Source organism: Heptranchias perlo, chromosome 10 (assembly GCF_035084215.1).
Source record: "Heptranchias perlo isolate sHepPer1 chromosome 10, sHepPer1.hap1, whole genome shotgun sequence".
NCBI lineage: Eukaryota > Metazoa > Chordata > Chondrichthyes > Hexanchiformes > Hexanchidae > Heptranchias > Heptranchias perlo.
This window is the reverse complement of record NC_090334.1, coordinates 2,255,504-2,280,261: the sequence shown is the minus strand read 5'-3', so window position 1 is coordinate 2,280,261 and position 24,758 is coordinate 2,255,504. Positions and strand designations below refer to the sequence as shown.

The window sequence follows — 24,758 nt, the reverse complement described above, 5'->3', positions numbered from 1 at the left end:
AAGCCATCTGTGGTGTCCCTATTACCATCGTGACTGAAATCACCTAACTAGATGGCTAATTAGAACAGTTTACAGTGCTTCGATTCACAGCCATCAGGGAGACTGTAAATTGATTTATTTACAGAGTAAACAACCAAAATGTAATTATTTATATTGCTATCCACAACAGTTTATCACCAATATTTGGTTCAGCTACTGAAATATAGGCCTCATATCAGACCTATTTCAATTGGTAACCACTGGCCACTATTTGAAAAGTTAAATTTCTTCAAAGTAAGAAAACCTGAAACAAAAATGGCTCTGTGCTGATCTCAGCTGAACAGTATTGGGAGCTCTGCAATTGATGTCTGTGTCATTGGGCCCTTGGGCTAGGAAGAAAATTAAAATCAGGCTAGGAAAAGAAATAAAAATCAGCCAAGGTTTCCAGTCTTAATTGCTGTTAAGGTGGTCCCTGTTGGAGACTGCATATGGACACTGGATACGGTCTCAGCTGTCATGCTTCCCCATGGTCAAATAGCCTGATAACAATTAGCCTAGGCTTACCCATGAAAAATGACTACTGGGAAAAGGTACCCATCAAGCTGCCAGCATTCCTAGACATCAGCAAAGTGATGGAAGGTGTCCTCGACAGTGCTATCAAGCGGCACTTACTCACTAAAAACCTGCTCACTGATGCTCAGTTTGGGTTCCGCCAGGACCACTCGGCTCATTGCAGGCTTGGTCCAAACATGGACAAAAGAGCTGAATTCCAGAGGTGAGGTGAGTGACTGCCCTTGACATCAAGGCAGCATTTGACAGAGTGTGGCACCAAGGAGCCCAAGTAAAATTGAAGTCAATGGGAATCAGGGGGAAAACTCTCCAGTGGCTGGAGATATACCTAGCACAAAGGAAGATGGTAGTGGTTGTTGAAGGTCAATCATCTCAGCCCCAGGACATTGCTGCAGGAGTTCCTCAGGGCAGTGTCCTAGGCCCAACCATCTTCAGCTGCGTCAATGACCTTCCCTCCATCATAAGGTCAGAATTGGGGATGTTCGCTGATGATTGCACAGTGTTCTGTTCCATTTGCAACCCCTCAGATTATGAAGCAGTCCGAGCCCGCATGCAGCAAGACCTGGACAACATCCAGGCTTGGGCTCATAAGTGGCAAGTAACATTCGCGCCAGACAAGTGCCAGGCAATGACCATCTCCAACAAGAGAGAGTCTAACCACCTCTCCTTGACATTCAATGGCATTACCATCGCCGAATCCCCCACCATCAACATCCTGGGGTTCACCATTGACCAGAAACTTAACAGGACCAGCCATATAAATACTGTGGCTACAAGAGCAGGTCAGAGGCTGGGTATTCTGCGTCAAGTGACTCACCTCCTGACTCCCAAAAGCCTTTCCACCATCTACAAGGCACAAGTCAGGAGTGTGATGGAATACTCTCCACTTGCCTGGACGAGTACAGCTCCAACAACACTCAAGAAGCTCGACACCATCCAGGACAAAGCAGCCCGCTTTTTTGGCACCCCATCCACCACCCTAAACATTCACTCCCTTCACCACTGGCGCACTGTGGTTGCCGTGTGTACCATCCACAGGATGCACTGCAGCAACTCGGCAAGGCTTCTTCGACAGCACCTCCCAAACCCACGACCTCTACCACCTAGAAGGACAAGGACAGCAGGCACATGGGAATAACACTACCTGCATGTTCCCCTCCAAGTAACACCATTCCGACTTGGAACAATATCGCCGTTCCTTCATTGTCGCTGGGTCAAAATCCTGGAACTCCCTACCTAACAGCACTGTGGGAGAACCTTCACTACAAGGACTGCAGCGGTTCAAGAAGGCGGCTCACCACCATCTTGTCAAGGGCAATTAGGATGGGCAATAAATGCTGGACTCGCCAGCAACGCCCCCATCCCATGAACGAATGAAAAAAAGACAACCATCATGGTTCACCACATCACAAGAGATGAGTGATGGCAAAAATTGGGAGGGAAAAACGCAAGGAGCTGTGGGAAATATCCAAATGATTGGTAAAGCTATCAGCAAAAGTGCCAAAAGGCTCCATTAACTTTCAGAACCACTCTTCCAGGAGGCACGTAAACTAAAGTCTGGTCATGGTGCCATCACATGCATCATCCTAGGTGCTTGAGAAGTTGGTGGAAAAACACATGATCTAAGCATTGAAAGAGGATCACACAATTTCTACGCGAAGGAGGTGTGAAAATAAGTTAATTTACTACCGACAGACTACTGCAAATTTTGTCACATAAAATACATTCCAATACCTTAGCTCTTACATGAATTAACGATTATCCAATAAAATCGAATATACTGCCCGAAAAACAAAAGTTTGTAGTGTTAGCCCAGCTCAAAGATTCAGATAAGTCAACATTCATTACATAGTCTACCACAGTAAATCAATAGGAAATAACAAGGCTTAGGCATCAGGTAACAACATTTTATTTGTAATTCCATTCTAAGGCAACAATATTTTCAATAAATGTTAACAAGGACAGCAAGGTATCTATCTGACTGCCGAAATAAAGCCTGAACCTAAAATTACTAGAAAAATATTTAAATTCTGGCAAGTAGTGGATGGGAATTCCTCTGCAGGAATTGAAGGATTAAATTTATAATGTTCAAAAGTTTTTAAATCTTTTATATGTACCCGCATTTTGGTTGTTGTCTTTGCTCTTATTAAACTCTTCAACCCATCTCATCATCCAGTGGAACAATTTCAATGAAAAGATATAACTGGAGCAATAAAGTTTAAGGCATAGATTCAGAATTTTAAACTTTTGAACACTGCTTCACTAATATAATGATTATACAATGAATCAAGTATAATTTTTTTTTTAAATGTGAAATTTCAAGCTTCTAGTTAACCACCAGGATGACCATTTTGAACAGATGGTTAAAATGATCAAATTGCAACTGTACAGTCACACCCACCTGTAGTTTCAGTCCTGTTTCCCAGGTAATGAGTAGTACAGTAACAGAAAAGAGAGTTATCATTAGCTCGATCACCCCAGCTGGTCTGGGGAGGAAGACTGGCCAAGTTATGTGTACAAACCAGACCGTACTGTGAAAAGGAAGGAATGAGGGGATACATCACAACTCATTCTCTCTCCTTCCCCTCCCACCAGAAAATAGTTCTTTATGTAATGGAACAAATAGGAAAGGTACTTGAATCCTCCCGCCAAAAAAAATCTGGAGGGTGGCCAGCCTTGTGGAAATGTTCCAGCAATCAAGCAACGTCCCCTGTTCAAACTGTATGGCTGTACCTGTTCTGCCATACACATTAATTTGCCCTTCATTCAAATGCCAACAGTGCACATCAGAAAGAGATCGAACACCAAAGGCATTGCGATACAGGAAATACCCAATAGGTATAAAGAAACTCAAAATGAAAAGGAAAATGAAGGTTAGCACACCAGTTTATAATCAGAAGAATCCAGAAAAATGATACGTTTGACAAGAGGGGACTAAACCTATGCAATTAAAATGCACTCGAAGTGTGGCATTGACAATTTTGCCCACACATTAACAGTCATGCTGCTGAAACTAGAAAAACACACACACGCACAGAGCTAGATTTTGCATGCAGTGATTTCACCAAGTAAAAACAACAGTATTCAGAACCCAAATGTTTTTTTCCAACAATGTTGAACAAAAAAGAGCTGATCAGCCAACCTTACTTCATTTCCACTTGACACAGAGGCAGAACTAAACAGATATACAGAAATCTCTCACAAATCATAGAAATTTATGGCACAGAAGGAGGCAATTCGGCCCATCGTGTCTGTGCCAGCTATCCAGCCTAATCCCACTTTCTAGCTCTTGGTCTGTAGTCCTGTAGGTTATGGCACTTCAAGTGCACATCCAAGTACTTTTAAAATGCAACGAGGGTTTCTGCCTCTACCACCCTTTTAGGCAGTGAGTTCCAGACCCCCACCACCCTCTGGGTGAAAGTTTTTCCTCAGCTCCCCTCTAATCTTTTTACCAATTACTTTAAATCTATGCCCCCTGGTCACTGATCCTTCTGCAAAGGGAAATAGGTCCTCGCTATCCACTCCATCTAGTCCAGTCATAATTTTGTACACCTCAATTAAATCTCCCCTCAGCCTCCTCTGTTCCAAAGAAAACAACCCCAGCCTATCCAATCATTCCTCATAGCTAAAATTCTCCAGTCCTGGCAACATCCACGTAAATCTCCTCTGTACCCTCTCTAGTGCAATCACATCTTTCCTGTAATGTGGTGACCAGAACTGTATGCAGTACTCAAGCTGTGGCCTAACTAGTGTGTTATACAGTTCTAACATAACCTCACTGCTCTTCTATTCTATGCCTCGGTTAAGGAAAGTATCCCGCACGCCTTCTTAACCACCTGTCTACCTGTCCTGCTACCTTCAGGGATCTATGGACATGCACTCCAAGGTCCCTCACTTCCTCTACACCTCTCAGGATCCTACCATTTATCATATAATCCCTTCCCTTGTTTGCCCTCCCCAAATGCATTACCTTGCTTTTTTGCCCACCTGACCAGTCCATTGATATCTTCCTGCAGTCTACAGCTTTCTTCCTCACTATCAACCACACGGCCAATTTTTGTATCATCTGCAAACTTCTTAATCATGCTTCCTACATTTAAGACTAAATCATTGATCTATACCACAAAAAGCAAGGGACCTAATACCTGCAGAACCCCACTGAAAACAGTCTTCCAGTCACAAAAACACCCATCGACCATTACCCTTTGCTTCCTGCCAGAGACAATTTTGGATCCAACTTGCCACTTTCCCTTGGATCCCATGGGCCTTTACTTTTCTGACCAGTCTGCCATGTGGGATCTTGTCAAAAGCCTTGCTAAAGTCCAGGTAGACTGCATCAAACACACTACCCTCATCGACCCTCCTCACTGAATTTTTTTGTGGAGGCAATCAAGTTAGTCAGACATGACCTTCCCTTAACAAATCCATGCTGACTGTCCTTAATTAATCCGTACTATCCCTCAGTATTTTTCCCAATAATTTGCCCACCACCGAGGTTAGGTTGACTGGCCTGTAATTACTCGGTCTACCCCTTTCTCCCTTTTTAAACTTCGGTACAACATTAGCAGTCCCCCAGTCCTCCGGCACCACACCTGTAGCCAGAGAGGATTGGAAAACGATGATGGTCAAAGCTTCCACTATTTCCTCCCTTGCTTCCCTTAACTGCCTGGGATACATTTCATCCGGGCCTGGTGATTTATCTACATTCAAAAATGCTAAGCCCCTTAATATTTCCTCTTTCACTATGTTTATCCCATCCAATATTTCACAATCCTCCTCAACTACAACGTCTGCATTGTCCCCCTCTTTTGTGAAGACAGACGCAAAATATTCATTAAGAACCATACCCACATCTTCTGCCTCCACACACAGGTCTAAATGGGCTTGTGGTCTCTAATAGGCCCTACTCTTTCCTTAGTTAGTCTCTTGCTCTTTATGTATTTTTAAAACAGGTTTGGGTTTTCTTTGCCAATATTTTTCATGCCCTCTCTTTGCTTTCCTAGTTTCCTTTTTTAATTTCACCCTTGCACTTTCTATGCTCCTATAGGCTTTTTTGCAATATTTGAGCTCTCAGTATCTGACATAAGCTTCCCTTTTTTGCCTATGCTCCTGGACATCCAGGGGGCTCTAGATTTGGGAGTCCCACCCTTTTTCTTTGTGGGAACATATTTGCTCGGAACCTTCACTATCTCCTCCTTGAATGACTCCCACTGCTCTGACACTGATTTGCCTTCAAGTAGCTGTTTCCAGTCCACTTTTGCCAAATTACATCTCAGCTTAGTAAAACTGGCCTTTCCCCAATTGAGAACTTTTACTCCTGGTCTATCTTTGTCCTTTTCCATCACTATGCTAAATCTAATTGAATTTGAGATACAGGAAATACCCAATGGGTGTAAAGTTCTATACTAGGGAGGAAGATTTTCAACAACTTGCATTTATATAACACTTCAAAAAAAAAACACCCCAAGGCACTTAACAGAAATCCAAGGAAAAAATTAACAGCAAGCAGAAGTAGATATTAGATGGGGTGACCAAAACCTTGGTCGAAGAGGTGACTTTTAAAAGAAGTTGGGGATGTGGAGAGGCAGAGGAGTTTAGAGAGGGAATTCCAGAGTGTGGGGCCTAGACGGCTGAAGGCACCGCCGCCAATGGTGGGGTGAAGGGAGGGGGCAGTGCACGAGTCAGAGGGACAGAGAGTTGGGGGGGGGGGGGGGCGGGGGAGGGCGGAGTTTGTAGGGCTGGAGAAGGTTACAGAGATAGGGAGGGGTGAGGCCATGAAGGAATTTAAACACAAGGATGAGAACTTTAAATTGGAGACATTGGGGACGGGGAGAGAACGCGGTTCAGTGAGGACAGGGGTGATGGGTGACCGAATGATGCAGAATAGGATTCAGACAGCTGAGTTTTGGACAAGCTGAAGTTTATGAAGGGTCGAGGATGGGAAGCCAGCCAGGAGAACTTTGGAATAATCAAGTTTGGAGATCTCGTAGGCACAGTTGAGTATTTCAGCAGCAGATGACAGACAGGGGGAAATTAAGAGGGAATAAGGTTCAGAAAAGGTTGCAATGTTACATTTTAATTAATAAAGCCCAACTTGGTCCAACTTGTGCAGAACATGCTTTTTAATTTAGATATTAGATCAAATTAGGCGCCCACAAAAGGATTCCAGTCAGTCCACGAGGCCATCAAATGTCTGTCATTTACCATTGGATTTCTGCATTTTTCTGTATCTGTTCATTTACTAGCACGTTATTTCCTTTGCTGTTCATAAATTTAAAACGAGTTCTATAACGATAGGACTCTTTTGCTTTGGGCAGCTTACACTGTCCTTTGGAAAGTAGGAGAATGGGTCCCTGGGAGCATGTCAATATTTGTAGGAATTTTGAGACCCTCCCTTTCAGATCAGAAAGATTTGTAAACACTAAAGACAGAAGAAAACTCCACTCAAAAATGGTGTTTGAATCAATTTTTCATCTTAATTACAAAATAATCGTAAAAATGAATGTTTTATTTTTAAAAATTGATAAAAAGGCAGGTCTCTAGCAGGATATGGGAGAAGAGACAGATAAAAGCTCATTCATTTTCGTAGACTGACCTTTTAATCTTATATTAATGTTACCACAATTAACAAACACACCAGGTCAACAGCAAAAATTCTTCTGGTGCTAAAAAGCTGACTGGGAAAATTGAAACGCTACAACTTGGTGTTAAATCTGAGCCCTCAGCTCAACTTACCCTGAACTGTCCGCATCATTTTTGGGAAGGGGGGGGGGGGGGGGGGGAAAGAGAGAGAAAAGAAAGAGAGAATGGATCATTTTTCAAATGGATGCACTATAATGATAGCAAGAGTTCCAAAAGTATTGTGTGACTAGAAGTGAGCAGCAAATGTACTTAACAGACAGACCAGCCACGAAACGTTGACAGCAGAGTGCTCACATTCCATTCCCAACATTTTCGCCTCAAACCCCTTAGAGAGAAGACTCCTATATCAGGTGCAGTCATGTGTTGTGAGTGCATGACAACTTCCAGCAAAAGTGAGATTGCCAGGAATCATCTCATTTGTAAATTTATCTTTCACAACTATCATAAATTGTGACCTTGTCAGGAACACTGTTCTGGATGGACTATCACGATGGAACTCTAAAAAGATCAAAAAGCAGATTTTAAGACCAACCCATTAACAAAGTCCTTTTCATAGGCCTTTTGCTTAACGAGTTGGTATCTTGGAAGCATTCATCCTTTTATCTGCCAGTTCTAATGACAGAGATGCTGTTCGTCTGGGATGTTACCAATTGCTTGGTGATTTAATTTTCAGAGTGCCGCACAGCTGTGGTTTACATCACCCAAACCCCTTGGGCTTGTTTCAACCTTGCAACACAGGTCCGGCCATCCACACCAATGTAATTAGGGATGTTTTCAAAGAGTTTTTTCACCAAATACCTAAATTATGCTGAAACAAAATGCAGATGCTAGAAATATTTATAAACCAGTAATTTCAGGAGCCAATCCATACATTACTAGAAAATAGAACAATTGTTCACATTTAATCAAAGTGTGGGCAGTGTAAACAGTAAACATTATGCCAGTCATGTGCCTTTTCAGGCCATAGAGTATCATTTTTAAATATTTATTCCACAAGTACCCAAACATCACCATCACAATGGAATATAGTTCGCCCTAATCAGCAGCACATTCAGCTTCAGCATGAAAATTGCCTAGAGTGGGGAGGTTACTTTTTTGGTCGAACAAGTTAGGTTGTTACAATCTCAATGGTTATATGATGGCAGTGCAGTGGTTCCGAAAAGCTCCAAGCTCCTTTCCCCCCCACTTAAAGTTCCAAAATCATTGTACACAGCCACCCCTACAGCTAGATTCATTCCTTGCTGCACATCCTCACCACATTAATGTTTGCGCTGTGATTAGCACCAGTACTAGCGCATGCTCACTCGAGCCCGGAAAGTGTTGGACCACACATGCACACTTTAGGTCACCAACTCCCGCAGTGCCGTTCACTAAAAACGCTGATCAGAGGCAGGGCACCAAAAATGCAGCCAATGCAGGTAGCCATGAAAAAGGGAGGGGGAAAAAAAAAAAAAGAGAAGCAGCAAGGGGCGGCGGGGAAGAGAAAAAGCAAGGGGGGAGAGAAGAAAAGAGATGAAGTCCCATCTTCACACTGAGGATACCATCCAACTTTTGTAAGGCACTACCACCATGCTAAAGGGGATAGATTAAGAACAGATCTAGCAGCTCAAAACTGGGCATCCATGAGGTGCTGTGGGCCATCAGCTCAAATAGAAATAAATATGTACGATCTGATAGCCATTACAGAGACATGGCTGCAAGATGACAAAGGCTGGAACCTGAATATTCAAGGGTACTTGACATTTCATGAGGACTGAAAGCTAGGAAAAGGTGAAGGGGTAGCTTTGTTAATTGAGGATGACATGAGTATAAGAGAGAAATTATCTTAGATCTGAAGACCAAGATGTAGAATCAGATTGGGTGGAGATAAGAAATAGTAACGGCAAGAAGTCACTTGTGGGAGTAGTTTATAGGCCCCCTAACTGTACCCACACTGTAAGACAGGGTATACAGGAAGAAATAATGGGGGTTTGTGAGAAAGGAACAGTGATAATCATGGGTGATTTTAATCTACATATAGATTGGAAGAATCTGATTGGCAAAGGTAGCCTGGAGGATGAGTTCATAGAGGGCTTTCAGGACAGTTTCTTAAAGCAGCACGTTCTACAGCCAACCAGGGAGCAGGCTATTCTAGATCTGGTAATGTGTAATGAGGGAGGATTAATTAATGACCTCATTGTAAAGGAACCGCTAGGTAGCAGCGATCACAATATGATTGAATTTCGCATTCAATTTGAGGGAGAGAAAAGCAAGTCTAAGACTAGTGTTTTAAACTTAAATAAGGGCAATTATGAGGGCATGAAGACAGAATTGAACTGGGAACTTAGGTTAAGGGATATGTCAGTAGAGATGCAGTGGCAGACATTTAATGAGATATTTCATAACTCAAAGATACATTCCAGTGAGAAAGAAAGACTCTAGGGGAAGGACGTACCATCCGTGGCTAACTATGGAAGTTAAATATAGTGTCAAATTGAAAGAAAAAGCATACAATTCCGCAAAGATTAGTGGCAGGTCAGAAGATTGGACAGAATATAAAAAACAGCAAAGAATGACAAAGAATAATACGGAGAAATTAGAGTATGAGAGAAAGCTAGCTTGAAATATAAAAACAGATGGTAAGAGTTTCGACAGGTATTTAAAAAGGAAAAGAGTAAGTAAAGTGAGCGTTGGTCCTCTAGAGTGAGAGTCTGGGGAATTAATAACGGAGAATAAGGAAATGACAGATGGATTGAACAGATATTTTGCGTCCGTCTTCACTGTAAAAGGATACAAATAACATGCCAGAAATAATTGCGAATCAAGAGTTGAAAGGGAGGAACGAACTTAAAACATTTACAATCACCAGGGAAAGGGTTCTGAAAAAATTATTGGAACTAAGAGCTGACAAGTCCCCAGGCCCTGATGGACTTCATCCTAGGGTCTTAAAAGAAGTGGCTGCAGAGCTAGTAGATGCATTGGTATTAATTTTCCTAGATTCTGGAAGGGTCCCAACAGATTGGAAAATAGCAAATGTAACTCCTCTATTCAAGAAAGGAGGGAGACAGAAAGCAGGAAACTACAGGCCAGTTAGCTTAACATCTGTCATAGGGAAAATGCTAGAATCTATTATTAAGGAGGTTATAGCAGGGCACTTTGAAAATCTCAGTGCAATCAGGCAGAGTCAACACGGCTTTGTGAAAGGGAAATCGTGTTTGACTAATTTATTAAGAGTTCTTTGGGGAAGTAACAAGCAACATGGATAAAGGGGATCCTGTGGATGTGCTATACTTCGATTTCCAGAAGGCATCTGACAAGGTGCCACATCAAAGGCTACTACACAAAATAAGAGCTCATGGTGTAGGGGGCAACATATTAGCTAACCAATCCTTTATCCATGCTAACAGGAAACAGTAGGCATAAATGGGTCATTTTCAGGTTGGCAAGATGTAATGAGTGGAGTGCCACAGGGATCAGTGCTTGGGCCTCAACTATTTACAATCTATATCAATGACTTGGATGAAGGGACCGAATGTATGGTTGCTAAATTTGCTGATGACACAAAGGTAGGTAGGAAAGTAAGTTGTGAAGAGGACATAAGGAGTCTGCAAAGGGATATAGATAGGTTAAGTGAGTGGGCAAGATTTGGCAGATGGAGTATAATGTGGGAAAATGTGAACTTGTCCACTTTGGCAGGAGGAATAGAAAAGCAGTATATTATTTAAATGGAGAGAGATTGCAGAACTCTGAGGTACAGAGGGATCTGGGTGTCCAAGTACATGAATCACAAAAAGTTAGTGTGCAGGTACAGCAAGTGATTAGAAAGGCAAATGGAATGTTGTCATTTATTGCAAGGGGAATGGAATATAAAAGTAGAGATGTTTTGCTACAGTTATACAGGGCATTGGTGAGACCACATCGAGAATACTGTGTGCAGTTGGGGACTCCTTATTTAAGAAAGGACATAATTGCTTTGATGGCGGTTCACTCAACTGATTCCTGGGACGTGGGGGTTATCTTATGAGGAAAGGTTGGACAAGTTGGGCCTGTATACTTTGGAGTTTAGGAGAATGAGAGGTGATCTTATTGAAACATTTAAGATCCTGAGGGGATTAGAAGCAGTAGATGCTGAGAGGATGTTTCCAACTGTGGGACAGACTAGAATTAGGGGCCACAATTTAAAAAATAAGGGGTCTCCCATTTAAAGAGATGAGGAGAAATTTTTTCTGAGAGTCATGAGTCTGTGGAACTCCCTTCCCAAGACAGCGGTGGAGGCAGGGTCATTGAATATTTTTAAGGCTGAGTTAGATAGATTCCTGATTAACAAGGGAGTCAAAGGTTATAGTAGGTAGACGGGAAAATAGGGTTGAGGTTGCAATCAGATCAGCCATGATCTTATCAAATGGCAGAACAGACTCAAGGGGCCGAATGGCCTACTCCTGCTCTTAATTTGTATGTTCGTATGTTCGTATGTATGCATCAGCAGCAGCAGAATTGTATTCCAGCACAATCTGTAACCTCATGGCCTGGCATATTCCTCACTCAAAGCCAGGGGATCAACCTTGGTTCAATGAGGGGTGTAGAAGGGCATGCCAGGAGCAACACCAGGCATACCTAAAAATGAGGTGCCAACCTGGTGAAGCTACAACACAAGACGACATGCATGCTAAACAGCAGAAGCAACATGCTATAGACAGAGCTAAGCGATTCCACAACCAACAGATCAGATCAAAGCTCTGCAGTCCTGCCACATCCAGTCGTGATTGGTGGTGGACAATTAAACAACTAACGGGAGGAGAAGGCTCCGTGAACATCCCCATGCTCAATGATGGCAGAGTCCAACACATGAGTGCACAAGATAAGGTTGACACGTTTGCCACCACCTTCAGCCAGAACTGCCGAGTGGATGATCCATCTCGGCCTCCTCCCGATATCCCCCCCATCACAGAAGCCAGTCTTCAGCCAATTCGATTCACTCCACGTGATATGGCTGAGTGCACTGGATACAGCAAAGGCTATGGGCCCCGACAACATCCCGGCTGTAATGCTGAAGTCTTGTGCTCCAGAACAACCGTGCCCCTAGTCAAGCTGTTCCAGTACTGGCATCTACTCAACAATGTGAAAAATTGCCCAGGTATGTCCTGTCCACAAAAAGCAGAACAAATCCAATCTGGCCAATTACCGTCCCATCAGTCTACTCTCAATCAGCAGCAAAGTGACGGACGGTGTTGTCGACAGTGCTATCAAGCAGCACTTACTCACCAATAACCTGCTCACCGATGCTCAGTTTGGGTTCCGCCAGGACCACTCTGCTCCAGACCTCATTACGGCCTTGGTCCAAACATGGACAAAAGAGCTGAATTCCAGAGGTGAGGTGAGAGTGACTGCCCTTGACATCAAGGCAGCATTTGACCGAGTGTGGCACCAAGGAGCCCAAGTAAAATTGAAGTCATTGGAAATCAGGGGGAAAATTCTCCAGTGGCTGGAGTCATACCTAGCACAAAGGAAGGTGGTGGTGGTTGTTGGAAGCCAATCATCTCAGCCCCAGGACATTGCTGCATGAGTTCCTCAGGGCAGTGTCCTGGGCCCAACCATCTTCAGCTGCTTCATCAATGACCTTCCCTTCATAAGGTCAGAAATGGGGATGTTTGCTGATGATTGCACAGTATTCAGTTCCATTCTCAACCCCTTAGATAATGAAGCAGTCCATGTCCGCATGAAGCAAGACCTGGACAACATCCAGACTTGGGTTGATAAGTGGCAAGTAACATTCGCGCCAGACAAGTGCCAAGCAATGACAATCTTCAACAAGAGAGAGTCTAACCACCTCCCCTTGACACTACCATTGCCAAATCCCCCACCAACATCCTGGGGGTCGCCATCGACCAGAAACTTAACAGGACCAGCCACACGAATACTGTGGATACAAGAGCAGGTCAGAGGCTGGGTATTCTTCAGGAGTGACACCTCCTGACTCCTCAAAGCCTTTCCACCATCTACAAGGCACAAGTCAGGAGTGTGATCGAATACTCTCCACTTGCCTGAATGAGTGCAGCTCCAACAACACAAGAAACTCGACAACAACCAGGACAAAGCAGCCCGCTTGATTGGCACCCCATCCACCACCATAAACATTCACTCTCTTCACCACCGGCGCACCGTGGCTGCAGCGTGTACCATCTACATGATGTACTGCAGCAACTTGCCAAGGCTTCTTCGAAAGCACCTCCCAAACCCGCGACCTCTACCACATAGAAGGACAAGCGCAGCAGGCACATAGGAACAACATCACCTGCACGTTCCCCTCCAAGTCACACGCCATTCCAACTTGGAAATATATCGTCGTTCCTTCATTGTCGGTGGGTCAAAATCCTGGAACTCCGTACCTAACGGCACTGTGGGAGAACCTTCACCAGACGGACTGCAGCGATTCAAGGCGGTGGCTCACCACCACCTTCTCAAGGGCAATTAGGGATGGGCAATAAATGCTTGTCTTGCCGGCGAAGCCCACATCCCATGAACGAACAAAAAAAAAAAGTGGGGGTGGGGAAACACAGAAGACGCAGGGGGGGGGAGAAAAGAGAAGCAGCACGGTGGGGGGGGGGGGGGGGGGGGGGGGAGAGAGCAAGAGCAAGGGGTGGGGAGCAGAAGCAACATGGTGAGAAGCAGCAGTGCAAGAAGGGGGAATGTGATCCAGATCTAAAGTGTGGAGAGAGAGGCTGGTTAGAGATCTCGATCTCCCTCCACCTCACCCCTCCATCCCAAAGCTGGATCGTGCTCTAGCATGAACAGCAGCAAGTTGATTTCTCGGAATGCCAGGTAAGTGAGGTCATCAGAAGCAGTGTCACTATTCACTTTATAATGTAAAAATGTGACCCCCCCCCACCAAAAAAGCAGAAAATAATCCATGACCCACACACAATGCTCCATCAGTCACCACAGCTCTCTCCCACAGTGTTTAGTTTGACGGGAGTGATTAGTGAGTGTGGGTACTTCCGGTTTCCGATCGACGCGTGACGTCTTCCTGCGCATGTGCCGGGCCACCCGATGATGTCACTTGCAGCGCATGCTAAAAAGCTATGGCTCTGCTCGTGATCCCACTTCCAATGACGTCACCCTCACCCCTTCTCGATGAATGAAATGCGTCCTCACTAAACCAACCTTGTAGCTCAAATTAGGTCAAATAGTCAATGCTGTGGATTCGTCAAATTCAGCCTCACAGAGGAACGTCCACAGCCCCCTGCATGACCTTTCAGTGTCCGTTCATGGGGCCACATATTTGATGGGGCCCACAAGTTAATTGCTGGGTTGGCCTGGCATGGAGTGATTTCAGAGTCAAAGTGAGGTGGGAGGCTGTTCAATGGGCAGGCCTCACTCCCCCAAAGCACAGGGGAGTTTGGTGGGAGTTTTTAAAATCAGATCATGCTGATAGCATTCAACAAGGTTCCACATAAGAGACCGTTAAGAAAAACAAGAGCACATCACATTGGAGGCAACCTATTGACTTGCCCTCCACCTGTCTCCGAACCGGGACATCAGTTCGCCGATGCTCCAGGCTGACTTCACCCTATCTACATCAACCTTATCCTACCACAGGACCTCTGACTAACTTTGGACTCCCTCCTATTGTCGCATCTCTATTCCCTGTTTATTACCAGGACATATTTATTCTAATCTTGCTATGTAACCACTCCCATGTAACTTGAGTTTCCCTGTGTCCATTCACATGCACGTTTTGGCTGCCGTTCTGGACCCGAGCCAATCGCTTTTATTTTCCCTTTTTCCTTCTTTTCTCTTTATCCCTCCAAGGCCCCTCTCTCCTGTTGTCATGCCTCCTTTCATTTTTCCCCCTCTCAAGTACTCTGCCCCCACCAAATCCCTAACCCAATCCTTCAGCACTCCTCAACCTCCTGCTCTCCTGCCACCATCCCTGGCTTGACTCCCTCTCAGATAAGCCTGCAGCTTCCCTCAGTGCCTCTCTTCGCATCCTCTGAAAGGCCCATCGAGGCACTCATCGCTGTCTTCTTACGAGCTGCAACCCTAACTGCCCAATTGTACACTCCCACTGACTTTCCCGTCCAGCGCACCCAATAAGGTCTAATCTTGCCAATCTCCTTCCCATCCCACTCACCCCTCCCAGCGCTGACCCGGTGTACTTTAGCAGATCAGCTATTACCCTCCGGAATGTTCTTCACTTATGAACAAAGCCCTTGCATGAGTTTATTGTGGATGATTGCCAATCAGTTACCAATCTGCTCAATCACACCCTCACCTCCACCTTTGATGCCCATGTCCCCATTGAAACCATCACTCTCCCTTACCCTGGTTGCTTCCTTAAGTTCAAGGGATGCAGATTTGAACATTTATGGTGGGCAATTGGTTTAGTCATTCTTTGCACGTAAAGCACTATTTGGTCCTGCTCTCCTCTGCAAAAACTGCTCACTATTCCAAGATCGCACTAGAATGCAAAGATAACCCCCGGCTTCTCTTCACTACAAACAGTCTTCTTAAACCGCTCTCCCCTGCTTCCTCCACCCTCACCAACAACAAATGCGAGGAGCTCATGGACTACTTAGTCACTAAGATTGAGACCATCTGTTCAGCTGCCTCTGCTGCTTCCCTCCTTTCCACTAGCTCACCAAGCCAAACTTCCCCTAAGGATCCCCCCTGCCCTAACCCTGGACTTGCATCTTTCTCTAGTTTCTTTATCTCCCCTCATGCGCTCTCCAAGCTCATCTTTACCATGAGACCCACCAGGGGATATTGTTAACTTTTCCCTCTCCTCAGGTACTGTTCCCCCTCCCCTTCTCAAAAAACCCACCCTCGATCCCTGTGTCCTTGTGAACGACTATCCTATCTCCAAATTCCCTTACCTCTCCAAGCCCTTGAACTTGTTGTCATCTCCCACATCCGTGCCCATCTTTCCCACGTTTGAATCCCTTCAATCAGGTTTCCATCCCTGCCACAGTACTGAAAGGAGCCTTATCAAAGTCACAAAAGACATCCTGTGTGACTGTGACCGTGGCCATGGTAAGCTATTCCTCTTCATCCTTCTCAACCTGTCTGCAGTCTTTGACATGGTTGATCACACCACCCACCTCCACTGCCACTCCTCGGTCATCCAGCTGGTTGGGACTGCCCTCGCCTGGTTCCATTCTTATCTATCCAGTCCTAGCCAGAGGATCTCCTGCAATGGCTTCTCTTCCCACTCCCGCACCATTACCTCTGGAGCTCCCAAGGATCTATCCTTGGCCCCCTATTTCTCATTTACATGCAGCCCCTCGGCAACATTATTTGAAAACAACGTCAGGTTCCACATGTACACTGACGACACCCAGCTCTACCTCACCCCCACCTCCCTCGACCCCTCCACTGCCTCATTTGTCACACTGCTTGTCCGACATCCAGTATTGGATGAACAAAAATTTCCTCCAACTAAATATTGGGAAGACTGAACGCATTGTCTTCGGTCCCTACCACAAACTCAGTTCCCTAGCCACCGATCCATCCCTCCCCAGGCCACGGTCTGAGGCTGAACCAGACAGTTCACAACATTGGCATTCTATTTGACCCTGAAGTGAGCTTCCAATCACATATCTGCTCCATCACCGAGACTGCCCACTTCCACCTCGGTAACATCGCGTGTCTCCGCCCCGCCTCAGCTCATCTGCTGCTGAAACCCTCATCCTTGCCTTTGTTACCTCTAAACTTGATTATTCCAATGCTCTCCTGACCGGCCTCCCATCTTCCACCCTCAATATACTCGAGCTCATCCAAAACTCTGCTGCCCATATCCTAACTCACAGCAAGTCTTGTCCACCCACTCAGCAGCGACAGCACTGTGCCTTGTCTGAACTCGGTAGCATCAGCGCCTTTCGTTCTCTGAAATCGGTAGTGTTAGGCCTGTGCCTTGTCTGAACTCTGCAGCCTGCCTGACAACGACTGGATCAAATTACACATTCCAGAGAACTTTAATTACTCTACAGCAGACTGGATCAAATTACACATCGCAGACAAAGGGTTGGGTGAGTATTGTCTTCCCACATCTTGTCGGTGGCAATACCAGAATGTGTTACTGCCACCGTAGTGGTGGCAGTAGACACTACCTAGAATATTACGAACCAGAAGGAGCCCTTTCAGCCAAATGCACCTGCCCAGACCCAATCGTCCCAATTTCCTGCTCTATCATACCCTTTTAAATTTTTCTTTTTCAAATTGTAAGGAAACGGTTAATTCTTACTTTTTAGCTTTTGCCTGTTAACTAAGTTTCTGCTGGAAAAGTTAGTTTTGTTTACCAGAGACTTTAGCAGAGACTGGGGGTAACAACCTTTTATGTGGCACCTTAACGAATACCTTTTGAAAATCCAAGTATACCACATCCACTGGTTCCCCTTTATCTACCCTGCTAGTTACATCCTCAAAGAACTTTTATAAATTTGTCAAACACGATTTCTCTTTCATAAAATCATGTTGACTCTGCCTAATCATATTATGATGTTCTCAGTGCCCTGTTACCACTTCCTTAATAATGGATTCCAGCATTTTCCCGACAACTGACGTCAGGCTAACTGACCTGTAGTTCCCTATTTTCTCTCTCCGTCCTTTCTTGAATAGCGGGGTTACATTTGCTACCTTCCAATCCGCTGGACCGTTCCAGAATCTAGGGAACTTTGGAAGATCATAACCAAGGCATCCACTAACTCTGCAGCCACCTCTTTTAGAACCCTTGGATGTAGGTTATACAGAATATACTGGTGTAGGTTACTTAACTGTCACAGGACTCAAAATTGAAATGGAAAAGCAGGCTCGCCATACACAAACCAGGGCTGGGATGCCAACCACTGACTTTTTAAAGCATGCCTTTCAAAACATGTCCCTCAACAGACTAGGTATTGCAATAACTCAAATGGACTCGTTACTGGTAAGACACATCACCCATATTCCACTCACATGTGGCGGCATTAAATGAATGCAAATAGAATGCTCTCAAATTTGAACTTGATCAATCTTAAAAAAAAAATTGTAAAGAGTGTTCATCATAGCCCTACAATAGGCAGCCGTAGCAGCTTCAAAAATAATGCCATTTTCCTTACAATGATATGGAGTCCAGCTGAGCTAAACAATTCAGCTCTCGCTTCCAAGTTACTCTCATCTGATGCAGTCTACAACTCAAGGTAGGAGAGCTTGGAGTCTTACCATTTTGCAGCATAGCACACGCACCACTGCGTTAAGCTGCTGCGCCATCCTTCAAAGAGCCCTTTACGACATCACCTTAGCGAGAGGGAAGGACTTACAAAGGATATATGCCATGGCCAACTATGAGACATGATGAGTCAGGCTCACTTGTAGATCTGTTTAATAACTCACAAGTGACAATGTTACTAGCGAGTTACAAACAGCCTCCCACGACATTTATTATATCTTCGTGCTGGGCACTATATAGAGACAAACACATGGTTGTGTAGGCACCTCAGAAACTGATCCTAACTGGCATAGCTCTAGTTGTAAGATTACACCCCTTATTCTGGATTTGCCCACCAGAGGAAATAATCTCTCTATCTAACCTTTCAATTCCCTTAATTTTCAATACCTCAATTAGATCACCCCTCAACTGTCTAAACTTAAGGGAATACAAGCCAAGTTTATACAACTTGTGCTCAGAATTTAACCCTGTAAGCCCTGGTCCCATTCTAGTAAATCTGTACCCCTTCCAAGACCAATGTATCCTTCCTGAGGTTCGGTGACCAAAACTGAACACAGTACTCCAGATAGGGTCTGGCCAGGACTCTACAACTGAAGCATCACTTCCTCACTTTTATATTCCAGCCCTCTTGAGATATAGGCCAACATTCCATTAGCCTTTTTGATTATCTTTTGTACCTGTGCACTAGCTTTTAGTGATTTGTATACATGCACACCTAAATCCCTTTGCTCCTCCACAACTCCTAGTCTCTAATAATTAAGACAATATTCCGGTTTGTCTTTCTTAGATCCAAAGTAGACGGCTTCACCCTTCCCCACATTGAACTCCATCTGCCACCATTTTGCCCACTCACTTAATCTGTCTATGTCCCTTTGTAACTTCCTGCTCCCATCCACACAAATTGCTGTGCCTCCCAACTTCGTGTCATCTGCAAACTTGGATTTTCAACACTATTTCATCATCTAAGTCATATATGGTGGAAAGCTTATGCATAAGTACAGATCACTGGGGACCACCACTTGTCACATGCTGCCAATCAGAGATCAAACCCTTTATCCCTACTCTATCTCCTACCTCCCAACAAATTATCAACCCAGATCACAAGGTTACCTCCAATTCCATGCGCTCTCGTTTTTTCTAATAATCTTGTGTGGAACCTTATCTGATGCCTTCTGGAAGCCCATATAGACAACATCCATTGATACTCCCCTATCCATCATGCTAGTGACGTCAAAGAATTTAACTAGATTAGTCAGACATGACCTACCAAATCCATGTTGACTCTCTGAACAACTAATACCTGTCCAAGTGCTCAGTCACTTGGTCTCTGATAATAGATTCCAGTAACTTCCATACAATTGATGTTAAACTGACAGGTCTGTAATTACCTTGTTTCTCCCTCAAATAACAGAGTGACACTTCTAATTTTTCAATCCAAGGGCACAATTCCAGAATCTAAAGAGCTTTGGAAAATTATGACCCATGCATCTGCAATTTCCTCACCTACTCCTTTTAATTACCTGGCGTGGAAACAACAAGTTCTGGAGACTTGTCTATCTTAAGTCCCATTATTTTCTCCATTACCATTTTTTAAAAAACTTGTTTTAAATCCACTAAGTTCCTCCCCTTAACTTATTTTTTTAGGTTCTCTTGTGCTGAGAGAATTAGGAGGTACTTGAGAGACAAATCAGAGGTAGAAGCAAAAAATCCATAAGAGGCACAAATCAGGGACAAAGGGCAAACAATAAGTCAAAACTATCAGTTTTCCCAACAGGATACAAGGACAACATCCTGCTGTGCTCTCAAAAAGTAACATACACCACAGCATCCAGATTTCCTGAAAGAGCTGTGCTCAAACTAATTAATGCCTAGTGATAAGGGACCGCCAGTTAAGTGCAGATGATTAATTGCAAACAATGCTCCTGCAGCACACCTCATATCCTACAATGTGAGAATGCTAATGAAGCCATCGACTTACAAATGACAAGTTTCAGATTTCCAGCTTTCTCCTTTTCTTATAATCTTGTCTGCCAATTTTAATAGAAAGCTTGGCTTACATTCAGTACAATTATTTTACTGGGGTAAGTGGGGGAGAAAGAGAGAGAAGGGATGGAAAGGAAATCAATTAAATATTGATTTTCTCTGCCAGGAATTTAGCATTTTAATCCCATCAATTCAAAAAGGTTTTACTTATTTCCATGTATATCATTCTCTGTAGTGGCACAGATGTCAATAAAGAACAATACTAATAAACCCCCAAATGTTACCCCTTACTCTTGAAACTGCTAGATGATGCGTTAATCACAGCAGCTTTATCTTGACAGCTAACCTCTTGAAAAATTACTGAAGTAACAAATTAGCAAATGTACAAGTGAATCTTACAGGAAATACTGAAAGTTGTAAAATGTCCAAATGTAATGGGGTGTACAATCTTGGGGGTACATACTTGGGATTTTAAGGGCTTACAGCTAGATAACTGAGACAGGTTTTATAATTTGTTGAAATAAACCTAGGTCAGAGCTATAGATTATTCATCCATTCCAGAGAGGCACCTGATCCACAGAACTGGTGTCAATCCAATCAATCTGTTTGTAGTCCGATCATGTAGACTTTCATCCCCACCCCCGCAACTCCCAACAGCACTATCTGATAAAACATATATTTTGTGATGCCCTGGGGAGAGAGAGGGAAAGAAATAACCCACAACATTTTCTGAGCAGGACAATTCCAAATGCACTATGTTAAGAGAATATTAACTGAAATAAAGAACTAAAGGGCTCTATAAAAGAGTCCTGCAATTGCCAACACCCAGCTCTCCCTCACCATCTCTTCCTACAACTACCTCTATGCTGTAAGGATGACTATCTGACACCAAGTCATGGATGAGGCAGAATTTCCTCCAAGTGAACATTGAGAATCCTGAAGATGCTTTTAAATCGGTCCCACTTCATTGTCATGGTTCTACCTGTATGAGCAGCCAAGGAAGGGAATGGCGTCCAAGTGACACACAACCTCAAGCAGAGCTTCAAATCCCAACTACAAAGATCACTTGCACATCATTGCGTAATTCTGCTCCTACCTCACTCTCACAACCGCCAAAACCCTTGTCCACTCATTCATCATCGCTAGACTCGATTTCTCTCTAGACCTCCTTAACAACCTCCACAAATTCTAAAATTCAAAACTCCACCACTTGCACATTAAGCCCTATTCAGCAGCAACCCCACCTTTGCTGATCTACTTTGGCTTCCCATTCCTCCATCAGATGAAATTGAAAAGTCTCACCCTTGTCTACAAAGTCCTCCATGGCCTCATTCCAACCTGCCGCTGCAACCTTCTCCGCACGTCAAATCTTGTCCTCCAGCACTCTCACTCTGATCTCCTGTACATCTATTTCCTTTGCTCCACCTTCATGGCAGAGTATTCAGCTGCTTTGGTCCTCCCCTCTGGAACTCCCTCGAAGATTAATGCAAAGGCTTAGTGCTCAGTCCATTTCTCCTCAGGGATGTTATTCGATGTTAAAAGTGCTATACAAGTGCAAGTTGTTGTATTTAATTAACTGATTAAAACTGATAATTAGCTGGCAGTTATTCAAGATCAGTACTTGCAATTCTTAGAAAGAACAAACTTGGATTTATATAGCGCTTTATCACACCCTCAGACACCCCAATATGCACTTTAAGGCCAAAGGATTACTTTTGAGGTAGGCAACCACAGCAGCCAATTTGTGCAAAGTTCCACAAACAGCAAAATGAATGAATGAGCAGTTAATCTGTTTTCATCTGGTATTGTTTGGGGCAGATGAATGTTGGCCAGGACAATTCCCCTATTCTTCTTCAAAGAATACTACAGGATTTTTTAAAAATCCATCTATACATGAAAACAGAGCCTCATCCAAAAAGGACAGCACCTCCAACAATTCAGTACTCCCACAGTAGTGCACTGAAACATCAACCTACATTAGGTGCTCAAGTCCAGGTCCATAATGGGGCTTGAACCCCAGCATTCCGACTCAGGTGAGCATTCTACCAAAAAAGCCAGGCTGACAATTACCAATTGGCTTAAGTTTCCATTTACTATAGCTTTAAACCTCTAGCAGATAACTATTCGTCCATTGGTAAATCCATCAACATTAATTCCAAAAACAGCACAAAGGAAGAAAAAGATGCACAATGGTGAGCTGGGGTAGCAATACCCAAGCTTTTGGAGCTGGGGACTGAATAAACATGCGAAAACCAGCGAGTGGGTTTCATGATTGGTATATGGGAAGTCACATATCTGCACAAAGTACAAGACTTCCTCATACATACAAAAAGCAAGACCCCCAAAGGTAACACCTCCATGGATAAAAATGGAGCTTGTTTACAGAAAATATTTTGTAACAAGTTCATTTCCAATTATAGCATCTGAAAGTTCAATTCAACCTTGGTGCTGAATAGAACCATAATCCATATTAAGAAATCCACAATTGAACTGGCAATGTTAAATTACCCATTCGATAAAGAGTAGAAAAGCAAAAATAAGCATCCTGCTAACATTGCACACATCCTTGGTCCATCCCGTATGCCACAGACGAGGCACTTGAATTCAGATCCCAGCCTTGGCAAACATCTGCACTTGGGTTTGCTCCAGGTGGTGGATGGCTGTTCAAGTTAAGTTGAGTCATCAGGCAAGAGTACCAAACAACAAGCCAACTAAAGTGAGTGATGGGGGAGACTGGCTGGGGTATCAAGAAAGCAAAAATTGGATGGGCCAGCATTGTTCCCAGGCCAGTGTCACACAGTCCCTACTGACCAATTTATCATGGCACTGGAGGAAGCCTGGAAAACATTGGGGAAAGTCTACAAACCATTAGGAATATCCAGAGCAGAAACACATTCACTATGCACACCTTCCTGACAAAATGCATATGCAAACACACCAGGTTACAAAGCTAAAAGTAAAAGGCATCTATCATTGGCCGTTGAAGAACTCAAGTTGCACAAGCGTTTTGCTAGTCAGCCTGTGTTTAATACAATCCTGCAGTCAACTATGATTCACTTGCTGTCACTAAACAATGAGAAATCGGTGTCCAAAGGCATTAAGCCAGTCAACCATTCTCCATGTCCCTTTACACAATAACCACATTTTAATGCATTGCTATAAAAATCTTTTACAACCCATGTAGATAGACACAACAGTTACTGCGCTTCAAAATAAACTGAAGTGCTGTGAGATGTTTCACTGAGAAGGTGGTATATAAATACAAATTTATTTTTTAAATAGTCTCCCTTCCACAAAGTTCTGTCTATGCACGAGTTATAAAATGTAGTTAAGCCATTGAGGGAGTTCAGAGGATATCCCAACTTAGAAGTGCAAACTAATTTGAACTTACAAATTTGAGCAAATGCTTTGAGCTCACTAGATTGACATTTGTTTATGCGTGATACAGGGTTTTCTAACAAAGACGTAAAGAAAGGATTTTAATAAAGGAGCTGAAAAACAGATCAAATTAAGGACTATAATTCACAAGAAATTAAAGACTACAGATGAAATGTACTGTGGACACCCAAAGCATGTGATTCCATTGTAGTATTTAAAAATCCCTAAGCTAAAGTAGCCCTCAGTTTCCACATTTTATAAAATGCACAAAATATCAAAAAGCAGCTGTACTCACCACTTTCCATCGTTCCTTTACTAGGAAACCGACTGACAATATGTCAGGCTGCTCACCTCCCCCGCTCATGTCTGTGGTCCCTTTTGGAATAGCTGCTATGCAGTGCATAAGTCAGCCTGGATCTTCAGGGTTCCAAAAGCAGGTTCCATTTAACCAGAGGCTAGAGAAATAAATCAAAATGCATCAGCATTTGAAATTGACAATAAATTAATTCATATCTATGGTATTACAGCAGAAAACATCCAAATTATAAATTACAATATGTAACAGGACTGTACTGTTTGATAAGTACAGACTAAAAATGGTATGTGCTTGAACAATAGGAAACAATTTGCACATTGCACAATACAAACATTTCAAAACAAAATTTAAAACAATGATGTTCGTTGTACACAAGATTGATGAGAATTTAAGATATGCAAGCTAGTTTTAAACAAAGTAATGACACCATAATGTGGGCATTTTAACCTTTCCTTTCATCTGAAGTTGAGAATAGCAGGACTGAACCTTTCCCAAAAAGGAGTATTTTCTAGCACTCGCCTCCCTCCAAGAGTATACAGCATATTCTTCCACATCCTTTAACAAATAACACATTTTATGTGCCAGTAAAAAAGAAATGCTTGAAAAGTACTTTTTTTTTACAAAAGCAGGTGACGACAATTCATGAAGGTGACCTGTAATACGTGGCCAACCCTAGCACCATCATAGGACGGCCTCACCATCAGCCTA

The 24,758-nt window shown here is 43.5% G+C and overlaps 1 protein-coding gene across 2 annotated transcripts in view; it reads right to left on the bottom strand.

The window, feature by feature from the left end:
• The window catches only part of ttbk2a (tau tubulin kinase 2a), a 224,498-nt gene that overhangs the window by 177,254 nt on the left and 22,486 nt on the right, over window positions 1–24,758 (bottom strand). For both annotated transcript variants that reach the window (XM_067991120.1, XM_067991121.1), the window contains exon 2: window positions 24,030–24,189. In XM_067991120.1, coding sequence (XP_067847221.1) covers window positions 24,030–24,137 — 108 coding nt within the window. In that variant the 5' untranslated portion in view covers window positions 24,138–24,189. The remainder of the gene's footprint in view (window positions 1–24,029; window positions 24,190–24,758) is intronic.